The sequence below is a fragment of the Thamnophis sirtalis genome, unplaced genomic scaffold, assembly GCF_051295495.1.
Source record: "Thamnophis sirtalis isolate CommonGarterSnake01/CBP01778 unplaced genomic scaffold, rThaSir2_p1.2 scaffold_8, whole genome shotgun sequence".
NCBI classification, from domain to species: Eukaryota; Metazoa; Chordata; class Lepidosauria; order Squamata; family Natricidae; genus Thamnophis; species Thamnophis sirtalis.
The window spans coordinates 7113790-7129479 of record NW_028261388.1 but is presented as its reverse complement, the minus strand read 5'-3'; the positions used below and the strand labels follow the sequence as shown (position 1 = coordinate 7129479).

The following is a 15690-nucleotide window of genomic DNA, read 5'->3' as shown; positions in this document are numbered from 1 at the left end:
AGGTAGATGTAAATCCTAGAGAGGCAGGAAATGCCTCACTGAACAATGGAGATGAATGCTAGAGAGGAATAAAGCTGCATACACGGCTGACCTAACTCCTGTAACAGCATAGACATGCACAGGGTGGGAGCAAGGGGAGGGGGGTACGGGGACCTCCCATGCAGTGATGGGTTTCAAATCTTGCTGGCGTCCACGTGGATGCGCACAGCGCGCCCATGCATCTTGGCGCTTCCCCGAGCCTCCGCGAAGCTCCAGCTGCTCAGCGGAGAATTGCACAGGCACTGTATGCGCTATGCGAGTGCGCGGAAGCACTGAAGACCTAAAAGGACGGTAAGGAGCGAGGGCGGGCGATTGGGCCCTCCAGAGCACCGTACCGGAAGAGTATCCAGTGCTCCAGGCAGGCTCCGGTACACCCGTACTGGGGCGTACCGCCTGCAACCCACCACTGCTCCCATGCCTCATTTTTGGTCCCAGGAAGCTTCAGGGAGGCTTGCTAGGCCCAAAATCGGGCACGGGGAGAGGTCGCATGCGCAAGGTATGTATGCGGGGTTGTGCTCGCATTGTATTATGGGTGTGGGCACGTGTGCATGCGCTGTCATGTGCACGCACGTGCGCTTTTGGCACACGAGGACAAAAAGGTTAGCCATCACTGCACTAGCCAATAACCCAGCATTGCCCAGGTATTTATTTATAAGGGGGAAATATCGGGACCAAACGTAATTTCTAATGTTAGGTTTCCCCCCTTACCAGAGGGAGCCCCATTGTGGAGGACTGTGAAGCTGTTACCATGGCAACACCACTGCCCTGTACAGTAGAAGTCATTTTATAGCAGTATAGTAGAAGCCATTCTAAGGCACAACAGGCTGTATTTTAACAGAACACACACTCCAAGGGGTTTTAGGGGTATCTTACCCCCACAGTATTTGTTTCCAGAAAGGAAGTCATCTGCGTACCAAGTTTGGCTGAAATTGTTCAAGGCGTTCCAGAGTTATGCTGGAACACACAGACACACAAACACACACATTTTTATATAGAGAGATATCTTACATCATTGAGGGATTCATTAACCAAGTTCCATGAGCTTAATGAGAAGCACCTGGCCTGTAGCTCAGTTTATAATCAACCCTCCGCCAAGCAAGGCACGTCCATATTCCCACTGCACTAAGAGAAGCAAAATCTCTCCGTGGTCATACAAAATTAACTTTGTCTCATGCATGCTTGGTTCGGAATGATTTTCTCCAAAAGATTGGCTTGATTAGAAGGTAAAAAGCAGCTTCAGACAAGAACCGCAAGGTAATTCTCTCGTTTTCTACAGACTGCTGGAAAACTAAGATTGAAATGGGCTCGCTTGTTTGATTGACGGTGCTTAGAGAGTCTAGCAGTCTCTAAGACTTTGTTTATGCCTCAGTGGCTAAGCTTTTAAACGCTGTGGTTTTGCTGACAAAAGGGCAAACTTGACTTTGTGCAAAAGCCATCGGACAGCCATTTGTCTGAAGTGGAATAGAGTTTGCGTCTTGAGTAGAGGGTTGGGCTAGAAGACCTCCAAGGTCCCTTCCCAACTCTGTCATTCTGTTATTTATATCACACTAGTATAAGCAGAACCCGGTGTTGTGCGGGTATCTATTTATAGGGGGAAAACATCCGGACCAAATGTAATTTCTAATGTTGGATTTTCCCCCTTACCAGAGGGAGCCCCCTTGTGGAGGACTGTGAAGCCGTTACCATGGCAACTCCACTGCGCTGCACAGTAGAAGCCATTTTACAGCAGTACAGTAGAAGCCATTTTAAGGCACAACAGGCTGTACCTTAACAGAACACACACCCTGAGGGGTGTTAGGGGTGTCTTACCCACACAGTATCTGTTCCCAGAGAGTAAGTCATCTGTGTACCAAGTTTGGTTAAAATTGCATGCGCGCGCACATGCACATACACACACACACTAATTATATACATACATACATACATACATACATACATACATACATACATACATACATACATATATATATATATATATATATATATTGAACAATAGACTAAGAAATCTTCCTTTTTTTCTGGCCCACAAGGCCAGATCTGATCAACATTGCTGAAAACTAACAGCACTTTGAGTTGGACAACAGGCAACATCTGTTGGTATGAACACTGAAAGAGTCAGATGTGGTGAGACCAACCATTTTCAAAATTCTCAATCCCACCAAAATATTAAGTGGAGATTTTGAACCTGAAAAACATTTAATAGGTTTAAGCAGATAATAGCCTGTAATTTCAGAAGAGGTATATATTGGAAGTATTGCAAGGAAAGTGTTAATACCACTTTATAAGGCCTTGGTAAGGCCACACTTGGAATCCTGCATTCAGTTTTGGTCGCCACGATGTAGAAAAGATGTGGAGACTCTAGAAAGAGTGCAGAGAAGAGCCACAGAGAGGATTAGGGGACTGAAGGCTAAAACATACGAGGAACGGTTGCAGGAACTGGGTATGTCTAGTTTAATAGAAAGAAGGACTAGGGGAGACATGATAACAGTCTTCCAATATCTCAGGGGTTGCCACAAAGAAGAGGGAGTGAAACTATTCTCCAAGGCACCTGAGGGTAGAACAAGAAGCAATGGGTGGAAACTAATAGAGGAGAGAAGCAACTTAGAACTGAGGAGAAATTTCCTGGCAGTTAGAACAATTAATCAGTGGAACAGCTTGCCTCCAGAAGTTGTAAATGCCCCAACACTGGAAGTCTTTAAGAAGATGTTGGATAGCCATTTGTCTGAAACAGTATAGGGTTTCTTGCCTAGGCAGGGGGTTGGACTAGAAGACCTCCAAGGTCCCTTCCAACTCTGCTATTGTATTGTATTGAAATAACAGACCTACTTGATATTTTTTTAGGAAGGAAGGAGGGAAGGAAGAAAAGAAGGAGGGAGGGAAGGAAGGAAACGCCAATCATGAAGTGAATGCACTGTTCGCGGTCGTTAAGGGAATCCATTGTCCGTAATGGGTCTTTTTGCTGGAAACTGGAAATAAACATCAGTTTCTGAGAAAAAAAAGTGTCATAAATTGTGGTCATGTGACTCCGGGATGCTGCAAAGAGCCAAGAATATGGCCATTGCCAAGTGCTTCAAATGCGATCATGTGACTGGGTGGGGGAAGCCGTTAGAATTTCAAATCTAGGTTGTAAGTAGCTCTGGGTAGGCCCGTCATTAATCGAGGACTACGAGTACTTATAATACAATTTCTGGAAAGTGTCTGTATGAATTGTGAGGGAAGGGAAGGAAAAAGTCACAGACTAAGAAATGGAATTAGGGCAATGACTCCGAGAAAGAAGATGTTAATAAACTGAACAACTGAGAAATAAAATCACCAGCAACAGAAATGTTATATCCAGTGCTCCAGAGTAAACATGCTGTGTAGGGCACTGAGTGTTCTATATGGAAGGCTTAATTATATGTGAGAATTCCCTGAAGTCAGAAAATGGGAAGCCAGGATGGAATACAAAGTGAGTCAAGCATTTATGATGGTGTCCAGTAAATCCACTGAACGGTACAGAAGCGATTATGGCATTATTGGATTCTGGTAAACCAATTAGATGGTTCGTACTTCTTATTACGGGAAAGATAATTGACTTTGAAGAGGCCACATTTGTCATCAAAACTATTATATGTCGTTCGCCAGGAGGAGGAAGAGGAGGAGGAGGAGGGGGGGAGAAAGGAGGAGGAGAAAAAGAAGTGGGCTGCTGTTGGGGGTTGGTGACCCCTGCCCTAGCTAGTATCATCTCTCTCTAGGGTTTTCTGCCGAGGCAGGGGGTTGGACTAGAAGACCTCCAAGGTCCCTTCCAACTCTGTTATTCTATTCTATTCTATTCTCTCTCTCTCTCCCCCCTGTTCACTGCTGCATCTTCTGATGACTCAGAAACAAATTTATAAATAGTCAGCATGATCATCATCATTTTCCATGTTTTATTTATTTTATTTATATTACTTTCCATTTCCACCAAACAGTGTGAGATCTGGGTATAGTTATTTAAGCAATCATATTCCACATATTTGTTATTATACAATACAATAGCAAAGCTGGAAGGGACCTTGGAGGTCTTCTAGTCCAACCCCCTGCCTAGGCAGGAAACCCTATACCGTTTCAGACAAATTATATTCGTCACAATAATAGCAATAGCAGTAGACTTATATACCGCTTCATAGGCCTTTCAGGCCTCTCTAAGCGGTTTACAGAGAGTCAGCATATTGCCCCCAACAATCTGGGTCCTCATTTTACCCACCTCGGAAGGATGGAAGGCTGAGTCAACCCTGAGCCGGTGAGATTTGAACCGCTGACCTGCTGATCTAGCAGTAGCCTGCAGTGCTGCATTTAACCACTGCGCCACCTTGGCTCTATAGGGTCTATACTAATAGTATAACTATATATCAATATAATTACAATAATATATAACATCTTCACCCTCAAATTCTCTCCACACTAACATTTCCTCTTTTTTTATATCTCCTCCTTTTTAACTTCTGTTTCTATTGTCTTAACTGTTGGTAAAATACGTCCCACGTCAAAAAATATTCAGTTTCTTCTTTATCCTTAATAATGAGTGTTAATCTGTCCATTTCTGCGCTTTCTAATATTTTCTTAATTACACTCCCATCTGATGGTATCTCATCATTTTTCCACTGGTTGCACAAATACAATTCTAGCTGCAGTTAATATATGTAAAACCAGATATATATAGTCTTTTTATCATATTTTTTCCGGTAGAATGCCCAACAAACAATACCTCAGGTTTCAAATCAATATGCTGCTTTATCGTTTTTTCCAATCAAGTATGTATTTCCGTCCAATATTTTTTAGCTTTTGGGCAAATCCACCACATATGATAGTATAAACCTAGTGGTTGATTACACTTCCAACATTTGGCAGTTATTTTTATGCATTTTAGCCTACCTTGCCGGTGCAAAGTGCCATCTATAAAAACATCTTATATCTTCATCATCATCATCTCCTTTTAACAATCCCATAATTCCTTGCGGGGTGGAGTCTGGGCAACTGAAAGGACCAGTGGTGGGATTCAAATAATTTAACAACCGGTTCTCTGCCCTAATGACCAGCTGGGTAGGTGTGGTTCAGTGGTCATGTGATTGGGTAGGTGTGGTCAACTCAACGTCACTCAGGTTGATGGGTGCTTTGCCTTAGCTGTTAAAATGTAATCAGGGTTAACCGGAGAGGCAGTTTCTGTAAGCAGGGCAATAAAGATTAGGCTAGAAACAACACCAGAATGTTTCCTTCCTGCCTCCCTTACAGGATTAGCCCTGTAAAGTGGAGAAAAATAAAAGGAGATTTCTTCCAACAACCGGTTCTCCGAACTGCTTAGGAAGTTAACAACCGGTTCTCCTGAATAAGTGCGAGCCGACTGAATCCCACCACTGGAAAGGACCTACCTGAGTGTTTACTGACCGGATGCCCTTCCTATTGCCAATGCGGAGTTATATCCAGCAGATATATTCTCAACTATATAAATGATGATCCCAAAGAATAGCTTACTTGGAAAATGTCTGTCGTTTTTTGTTTCTTCATTTTCTTGCATTAAGAAAACCGCGCAGGCCTTCTGTGGGTTATATAAGCCTTAATTTTCATAATTCTGGCATTATGCAAGGGGTCGGGAAGATGCTGACCAATGTTTTTGTGGAAATCTTGAGGACTGCTATTAACACAAAGGAAAGCCGGCTGTACTGAACGAAGCGAAGAAAAGCATGACAGAAGAGAGTTATCAACAGGGAAGAAGACACTCGCTGCATTATCTGAAGCTTCTATTAAAATATAATAGAAGGAATTTATGTAAAGGTGTTACGGACAATGGTACAGATTCTTAAGCATGGACAGGAGATTTCTGAGCTTTTAAATGCAGAGAAAGAGAAAGATTTAAGCTGGTCCCAGATGTCTCCGTACTGTTCCAACCCAGTCCGAAATGAGCCTTTTCACTGGATCTTTGAAAGCAAGAGTCAAGTCCCAAAAATACAGTTTAAAAATGTAAATAATTGAACACCAGCTGAACAAGGATGGGGCATTAAATGAAACTTCAAAAGGACTGGATTTTACAATAGCAGTTAGACTTATATACCGCTTCATAGGGCTTTCAGCCCTCTCTAAGCGGTTTACAGAGTCAGCATATTGCCCCCAACAACAATCCGGGTCCTCATTTTACCCACCTCGGAAGGATGGAAGGCTGAGTCAACCTTGAGCCGGTGAGATTTGAACAGCCGAAGTGCAGAACTGCAGTCAGCTGAAGTAGCATGCAGTGCTGCACTCTAACCACTGCGCCACCTCGGCTCTCTTTTCCACGGTTCTACTTGTGTAGAATTTGGTGGAATAGAAGAGAAATGATGGAATTTGTCCAGAGATATTTCTTGTTAAGTAAAATAGGGAGGGAGGGGGTTTACCCCCTTTTGGGTTTAAGTAGGAAACGTACCAGGACGCAGGGCCTCAGTGGCTAAGACACTGAGCTTGTCTATCGGAAAGGTCAGCAGTTCGTTGGTTCGAATCCCTAGCGCCGCATAACGGAGTGAGCTCCCGTTATTTGTCCCAGATTCTGCCAACCTAGCAGTTTGAAAGCATGTAAAAATGCAAGTAGAAAAAGAGGAGCCACCTTTGGTGGGAAGGTAACAGCGTTCCGTGCGCCTTCAGCATTGAGTCATGCCGGCCACATGACCACAGAGACGTCTTTGGACAGCGCTGGCTCTTCGGTTTTGAAACGGAGATGAGCACCACCCCCTAGAGTCAGAAACGACTAGCACATATATACCACTGCATATATGTATGTATGTATGTGTCTGTGTCTGTGTCTCTCTCTCTGTGTGTGTGTAACGCAATGCTTAATCACACATGAAATAACATTAACCCTCCAGAAAACATGTTTCCCACAGGTATTAATAGATTTTCTTTATGTCCTTTTTTAGGTCAACGGCACAGAGATTGAATATGAATTTGAAGAAATTACATTGGAAAGGGTAAGTTAATTATTTCTCACCCTGGACAGACATCGTTAGAAATACAAATAAAGCAGCGTGTTGGGAAACACACCCTTTGTTTCCCACTTAAGTCAGTGGAAGTCACATTATTTAACTTGAGAAATGCCTATCAATCCGGGTTTGTTACAGGTTTGAAATCTGAAAACCACTGCCGGCGTTCCAATGAGAACATAAACTGGATGTAAACTGTTTCTACTTCCCCCCTCCCCTTTGCATGCCCAAAATTACTACAGAGACAGTTTTTGGCTCATGCCATCACTCTGCTAAATACCTGATTCTCACAGCACTGTCTTAGGCCTAAAGATATTTTACCCGTGTAGTAGGGCTGTATTGCTATTATCCTTCTCATCTTTCCTAGTACTATTGGTATCTTATGATTTATCACTTTGTTGTTTGTACCTTACGGTTTATGATTGCATCTTAGTATTTATTATTTATCACATTGTTTTTTTTATTTATTTAAGTTTTTATTTTACACACATAAACACATCAACAAGAACAAACACATGACTTAAGACAACATAGGAACAAGAAGTTCCATCATATATCATACAGCAGTTCCGTATTGGTTTCTTTGCAGTTAGTGTTTTCCCTTTCTATAATTAACTATTTATAACCAAATATTGTTTATCTCTAATGTGCTATATATACATACAATTCTAGGTAAACATTCACATGGTTATTCTTTTTCTTTGCCAATCTTATATTATTGTTATTCCATTTCAGAGATTATAGAGTACAGTTTGGGTTGTATTGTTTACCATCCCAAGCATCTATTGTGACATCACCTTATTTTCTCTTTCTTTTCTTTTCTCTCTCCCTTCCTTCTCTTACTTCCCTCCTACCTCCTCTCCTTCCCCTTCTTTCTTCCCTTACCTCTCTCCTACTCTTCCCCTCTCTCTTCCCCCTCCTACTCTCTCTCCTTCTCTTTTTTCTCCCTTCCTCCCTCCTCTCCTTCTCTTACTCTCCCTTCTACCCACCTTTCCTTATCTCTTTCTTCTTCCCTTACCTCTCCTCCCTCTTCCTTCCCTACTATCTCTCCTTCTCTTTCTCTCCCTTCCATCCTCCTCTCCTTTCCCTTCTTTCTTCCCTCTTTTCACTACTTCCTTCCTTCCTATTTATCACATTGTTACAAGTACGTAGAGATTCTCAGTCCTCCAGGTCAACGGTTGTCCCAAAGGTGCTTTTTTCAGGAGGCAACTGGACAAGAGCCGAGGTGGTGCAGTGGGTAGAGTGCAGTACTGCAGGCCACTTCAGCTGACTGCTAGTTCGGCAGTTCGGCGGTTCAAATCTCACCGGCTCAGGGTTGACTCAGCCTTCCATCCTTCTGAGGTGGGTAAAATGAGGACCCGGATTGTTGTTGGGGGCGATATGCTGACTCTGTAAACCGCTTAGAGAGGGCTGAAAGCCCTATGAAGCGGTATATAAGTCTAACTGCTATTGCTATTGCTATTTCTGTTTTTTTCTTTGAAGACATTTCTTGCTTCTCATCCAAGAAGCTTCTCCAGCTTCTTCCATTCCCCACTCTCCTGTCGGAGCTGAAGAAGCTTCTTGGATGAAAAGCGAAATGCCTTCAAAGAAAAAATCAAGAAAGTCCAGTTGCCTCCTGAAAAAGCACCTTAGGGATTACTACATTGTTGTTTGGATGTACACTGAAATCTTACACACAGGAGACAAATTCATTGTCTGTCCAATCACACTTGGCTAACAAAGAATTCTGTTCTATTCTATTCTATTCTATTCTATTCAGTGGTGGGTTCCTACCGGTTCAGCCCGGTTCATCTGAACCGGTAGTGATTGGCTGCCTGGGTCGCTGGCCTGCCACGCCCCCGAACCGGTTTTCCCAGGCACACCGTAGGCACCGCCACCTTGTTTTTTGCTTCTGCACATGCGCAGAACAATTTTTATTGTATTGCGCATGCGCGCGCAGCGTAGCCACAAGCAAACCGGCAGTAGTGACTGCTGGAACCAACCCGTGATTCTGTTCTGTTGTGGTCTGTTCTGTTCCAAACTTCTGTTTCTATTCATTAGCCATTGGTAAAACAAATCCTGTATTAAAAACATATTCTGTTTCTTCCTTCTCCTTAATTTTAAGTGTGAATCTATCTATTTCTGTACATTCTAATATTTTTTTAAATTACGCTTTCATCTGTAGGGATCTCTTCACACACACACACAGACACACACAGAGAGACAAGTTGTCGATATTCCTTTGGTTATGAATTCCTCTAGAGTGGGGCACACACTAACACAGCATTATATTTCCATCACGGTGAAAATGACTGAACAAGATTTAACCAGATCCATCACAAAGAATAATGGGGAATGACAGAGGATATTTCTATTCCCTGAGTTATTGGGGCATTTTTAATCATCTTTCCTTAATTAGAGTATAAAAAGGTCATCAAATGGCACATGATCCTCTCAAGATAATATTTTGGAGCGCCAGATTGTTTTGAATGGATGTACCCAGTGATTCATTTATACTGAACGGAGGTCAACGTGATTCGTGCTCAGCGTTGTGGCTTGACCTGGCACAGATAATGGATTAGCCTTTGCATTAAACTTGCCAATGATAGAAAATGATGAGCATTTGCTTGCAGCCTTCCACAAAACCCACAGCTGAAAAACAAGCACAGGAGAGAAAACATCTCTTGCGTAGTTTGGAGACGTGGTCACAACCAGCTCTGTGAGTCACTGGCAGAAAAAAAAAAAGAAAAATTCAATTATGTCTCTCACCAAAGGAAGGGGAGGAGGTGGTGGAAATTTTTGTTTTTCTCGTGGACCTGTCTGGAGAATAATTGGGGGTTAGGATTAGGGTTAGGATCGGGGGTGGGTTGGTGCCGGTGTTACTGCTAAGTCACAATCCACGGACAACGTGCACCAGACCCACGAGGCACACCCGTGCGTTCTTCAATTGTTCTTCGCACATGCACAGAACAATTTACAGCGGCCAAGCAGCAGCGCGGGAACCGGTTCAGGGGCCTGTCAGGCCTGGGTTGCTGCCGGTTCTGCGACCCAGGCCTGAATGTTAGCAATAGCAGTAGACTTATATACCGCTTCATAGGCCTTACAGGCCTCTCTAAGCGGTTTACAGAGAGTCAGCATATTGCCCCCAACAACAATCTGGGTCCTCATTTTACCCACCTCGGAAGGATGGAAGGCTGAGTCAACCCTGAGCCGGTGAGATTTGAACCGCTGACCTGCTGATCTAGCAGTAGCCTGCAGTGCTGCTTTTAACCACTGCGCCACCTTAGGGCAGAGATGGGTTCGTACTGGTTCGGCTGAACCGGTAGTAACTTGGCAGCCTGGGTTGTTGGAACCTGCAGCGACCCAGGCCTGCCATGCCCCCGAACCGGTTCTCATACAGCGCCGCCATCTTGATTTTCAGTTCTGCGCATGCGCAGAACAATTTTCATTGCAGAAATATAATTTCCCCCGCCCTTTTTTAACGCTTCGCGCATGCACAGACCTTTTTAGGTGCAAATGCGCACACGCGGGGAGTGCCGAACCGGCAGTAATGCCGACAGCAATCGACCCCTGGGTTAGGGTTATGATATCCAGATAACTGTGAGGAGAGAAGAACGATTTATTCCTTTTTGTTTGTCAAGATTTTTTTATTTTTATATTTTTATACATATCAATGCGTGGATGGTGTGATACCTGGGTATCATACATTTCAATACAAATAAACATAGTAGTATTACTCACGCTCGTTACATTTCATTTTCTTTATTTCATACTATTTGCACATATCCCTTACCGCCATCCTTTAATTCTATCCCTTCTTCTTACTCTTTTGTATATCTTAATATCTATATCGATATCAATATCTATATCGATATCGATATCGATATCGATATCTATCTATATCTATCTCTATCTCTATCTCTATCTCTATCTCTATCTCTATCTCTCTCTATCTCTATCTCTATCTCTATCTATCTATATCTATATCTATATCTATATCTATATCTATATCTATATCTATATCTATATCATCTATATCTATATCTATCTACATCTATATCTATATCTATAATATCTATCACACACACACTATAGTTCCTCTCTTATTTCTATTTTTATTTTATCTATCTATATCTATCTATATCTATATCTATATCTATATCTATATCTATATCTATATAAATCTATATCTATATTTATATCTATATCTATCTATATCTCTATCTCTATCTCTATCTCTCTCTATCTCTCGCTATCTATATCTATATATCTATATCTATATCTATATATCTATATCTACAGTATATCTATATATCTATTATATCTATATCTATATCTACACACACACACACACACACACACACACACACACACACTATAGTTCCTCTCTTATTTCTATCTTTATTTTATCTTTTTTTCCCTTCCTGTCACTATAATATTCAAAGACATGGTAATAACAAATATATTCTTTCATTATCTAATCACTTATTGTTTAATTCTAATCCTTCACTATCAACCATATTTTTATACTTATATCACTATCACACTACATACAAACCAGTTATCCAACTTATAAAATTCTAATATTCATATACATTATTACAATACTTTCATGTCATATTTTTACTTTACATTCCCTTTCTTTTCCCTTCATCCTGCATCTTTTGCTCACATCCCAATTTTTAATCTTTTTTTGGGGGGGAGGGGAGACTTTCATGTCATATTTTTACTTTACATTCCCTTTCTTTTCCCTTCATCCTGCATCTTTTGCTCACATCCCAATTTTTAATCTTTTTTTGGGGGGGAGGGGAGGGGGTTTGCCTCCCATACACATCTTTTAGATCTTTTAAATCTTTGAGAAACGGGGTAAAACAACACAGTGAAATGCAGTCCTCGACTTACAACCACAATTGAGACCAAAATATACGTCGTTCAGTGAGACATCTGTTAAGTGAGTTTTGCCCCATTTTACGACTTTTCTTGCCACCTTTGTTAAGTGAATCCCCGTCGTTGTTAAATTAGTAATTTTAGTAACAAATCAGTAATTGCCCCATCCAACGAGGCTCATCCAACCGACCAACAGCTGCTTGTGCTAATCAGGCTGTGCTGAAGCTGAAACCGGCTGTTTGCTATTTGCTGCAAGGAGGCAAATTCCTGGGAGGCAGAGGCCAAAGAGTAGGGGCCAGTGGATGTGCAGGGTTACATTTGGTGTATAAGATGCACTCAAACTTTCACCCTCTTTTAGGGGGGGAAGTGTGTCTTATAGTCTGAAAAATATGGTAGCTGGTAACACCACGATTTAGTGGGTTTGTCCTTTTTTCTTGAGGCTGCTGGGATTTTTGGGGGTGGGCGGAGTGGGGGAAGGCGAAAAACCGCAAAAAACCTCAGAGATGTAGAAATAGCAATTATAGAGACCTTGGCGTAATCCTCCAGGTTCAGTTTTCAGCAGGGATATTATTCTTCCACTGCTGCAAACAATTATCTTCCATTTTTCTCAGGCCTCATTATATTCAATTGTCTTCCTTCCGGTAAGGAAGAGAAATAAATAATTAACAGATGGTGAAGCCAATTCTTCTGTCTGTACATGTGCAGAAAAAGAGGAACTGCTGAACAAGCATCTAGAATTGAATTCCCAGTTGGCTGTTGAGGGTTCTTTCATTTCGGGAAACCAGATTAAGGGCCTAAATGAGCCGAAGCTTTAATTTTTCCTGAAATATTTGGATTTATTGAGGTCAAGAGAGTATGTAACATGGAGTCTCCTTCAACTAGAGTTCAATTCCTAGCAACTTCGTTGACAGGTCAATGGCTTCTCCTCCTACCTTCTTCTGGATTTTTTTTTTAAATTTTTTAGTCCAGGGGTCAGTAACCTGCGGCTCTGGAGCCGCCTGTGGCTCCTTCCTCCCTCTGCTCTGACTCCCCATTGCCAGTTGGCGCCACAATTTTGAGAGAAGCTTCTGGTTGGGAGGGGGGAAAGCACACTAGGAGGAGACTCTATGACAAGGGGTTTCCAGTCAGCTCCACAATTGATAGGGCTTTCGGGTTAGGGCAGGAAGAGGAAAAAGGACACCATGCTAGGAGGAGACTCTATGGTCATCTCCACAATTGATAGGGCTTTCGGTTAGGACAGGTAGAGGAAAAAGGACACCATGCTAGGAGGAGACTCTATGGTCATCTCCACAATTGATAGGGCTTTCGGTTAGGACAGGTAGAGGAAAAAGGACGCCGCGCTAGGAGGAGACTCTATGGTGGGGGAACCGGACTTCCGGTCGGCTCCAGAATTAAACGGAGGGGCTTCCAGTTAGGACCTTAGTGGCTCCTTGAGTGTTTAAAGTTGCCGACCCCTGTTTTTGTAGCTCCCACAGTCCTGATTTTCCAAAATCTCTTATCCAGGTACAGGTAGAGCTAAACTCAACCACCGTTCATTTAGTAACCGTTTTAAGTTACAACAGCACTGAAAAAAGTGAACTACGGTTATTTTTCACACTTACAGCAGTTTCAGCATCCCTGTGGTCACATGATCAAAATTTGGATGTTTGGCAGCTGGGATGGATTTATGAAGGTTGCAATGTCCTGGGCTCATGTGATCATCTCCTTTTGGGGCCTCCTGACAAGCAAAACCAGATTCACTTGACAATTGTGTTGCTAACTGAACAACTGCAGTGAATCCCTTAACAACGGTGGCGATAAAGGTCAAAAAATGGGGCAAAACTCACTTAGCAATAGACGTTTGGGGCTCAATTGTGGTTATAAGTCAAGGACTATTTGTACAGAGTATCTATGCTCAGTCAAAGTCTGTTAGGGACTTTGATACTGGACACCTAAACTTATTTATGTTGTTTTGAACATAAAATAAAAAGGTTCTTTTAATAGAATACAGAATGGTAGGGTAGGGTAGGATAGGGTAGAGTAGAGTAGAATAGAATAGAATAGAATAGAATAGAATAGAATAGAATAGAATAGAATAGAATAGAATAGTTGGTAGGGACATTGGAGGTCTTCTAGTCCAACCCCTTGCTCAGGCAAGAAACCTTATGCCATTTCAGAGAAATGAATGTCCAATTTCGTCTTAAAATCTTCCACTGTTGGAGCATTCACAACTTCTGGAATCAAGTTCTTCCACTGATTAATTGTTCTAAATGTCAGGAATTTTCTCCTTAGTTCTAAGTTGCTTCTCTCCTTGATTAGTTTCCACCCATTGCTTCTTGTCCTACCTTCAGGTGCCCTTGGAGAATAGTTTGACTCCCTCTTCTTTGTGGAAGCTGAAATATCGGAAAACTGCTATCATGTCACCCCTGGTCCTTCTTTTCATCAAACTAGCCATACCCAATCACAGCAACCGTTCTTTACAGGGCAACCTTTATATGGCAAAAGTTTTAGCAGTGGTTTAATAAAGCAACGAGCCTAGCTGTGGTTTAATTTCTCTCTCGGCGGCGATAAAAGCCGGCAGCTTCCGCCACAATATTTGTCCTACAAAAATTGCCTTCGATTGATTGCTTGCCCTATTTTCTCCATCTTGCGTGCCCACTTTGTAATTTCATCTTTGCAAGGGTACAGCTGACGCCTCCCTTCGGCATTTTATAATGTAATTAGGCTAGCCTCATTCCTGAGCGACGCAGCGCAGGAAGGATATTTAAATGATTAATCCGGGGGAAGAAAATCGGTCGTTGATATTTGCAACACGATCGATCCAAAAGGCACATTATCAGCGGGGGGGGGGGGAGAGTGGGCGTGGGGGAGGGGAAACAACCTGGTCACTGCCCGAAGGAATTTGACATGGAGAATAGGTTGGTGGGAAGAGGTGGATGTAATTAGGTTGAGTGGAGAGTGTGATCCAGAATACTCAATAGGGGGAAAATAATGAAAAGGAGGCCAGTGAAAATAACCAGATACACAAGAGCCTAAGAAGAAGGAATACAAAAGTGTTTAGCTGAACAACAGAACAGGATACGAAAGAAAAAAAAACAGATTATACAGATAATCCTCGATTTATGATTAGATTGGAGTCCAACATTCCTTTAAGAAATTTTCAATTAAGGCAGGGGTGTCAAACTCGGTTTTATTGAGGGCTACATCAGGATTGTGTTTGACCGGGGGGGGCGTGGTGGGTGTGGCGAGGGGGGTGCCGCCAGCTCATTGTCACTTGTGTCAGGGACACCTGTGGTGGCCCGAGCACTCCACCAGTGAAACCGGGCTCCCGAGGTCCGTTTTAGGCTGCGATGGCCTCCTGCAACCCTCTGCTAGCGAAAACGGAGCTCAGGACGGCCGCCATCGGGCCTCCCGAGCTCCGTTTTAGGCTGCGACAGCGTCCTGCAACCCTCTGCTAGCGAAAACGGAGCTCAGGACGGCCGCCATCGGGCCTCCCGAGCTCCGTTTTCACTGGCAGAGGCACTGCGGGCCAATCCTTTGAAGTTTTCCGAGCAGCCCTGCGGGCCAGATCTAAGCACTCCACGGGCCAGATTTGGGCCTCGGGCCTTGATTTTGACACCCCTGCGTTAAGGGTATGTTGGCCTTAAGGTGCTCCGTTTGATTGACTTCCCAATTTTGCAGCACAGTTTTGCAGCAAATTCCAGGAACAGCTTGTTCCCAGAAGTTGTGGGTGCTCCATCCCTGAAGGCTTTCAAAAAGGGACTGGGCAGCCATTGGTCTGAAATAATATAGCAGTGGGTTGCACTGGAAGACCTCCGAGGTCCTTTCCAACTCTATTATT

General features: G+C 42.9%; 1 protein-coding gene across 10 annotated transcripts in view; it reads left to right on the top strand.

Moving 5' to 3' along the window:
• DLG2 (discs large MAGUK scaffold protein 2) overlaps nt 1-15690 on the top strand; it is a 1057900-nt gene that overhangs the window by 783058 nt on the left and 259152 nt on the right. For all 10 annotated transcript variants that reach the window (XM_087721030.1, XM_087721029.1, XM_087721034.1 and 7 more), the window contains one exon: nt 6942-6992. In XM_087721030.1, coding sequence (XP_087577156.1) covers nt 6942-6992 — 51 coding nt within the window. The remainder of the gene's footprint in view (nt 1-6941; nt 6993-15690) is intronic.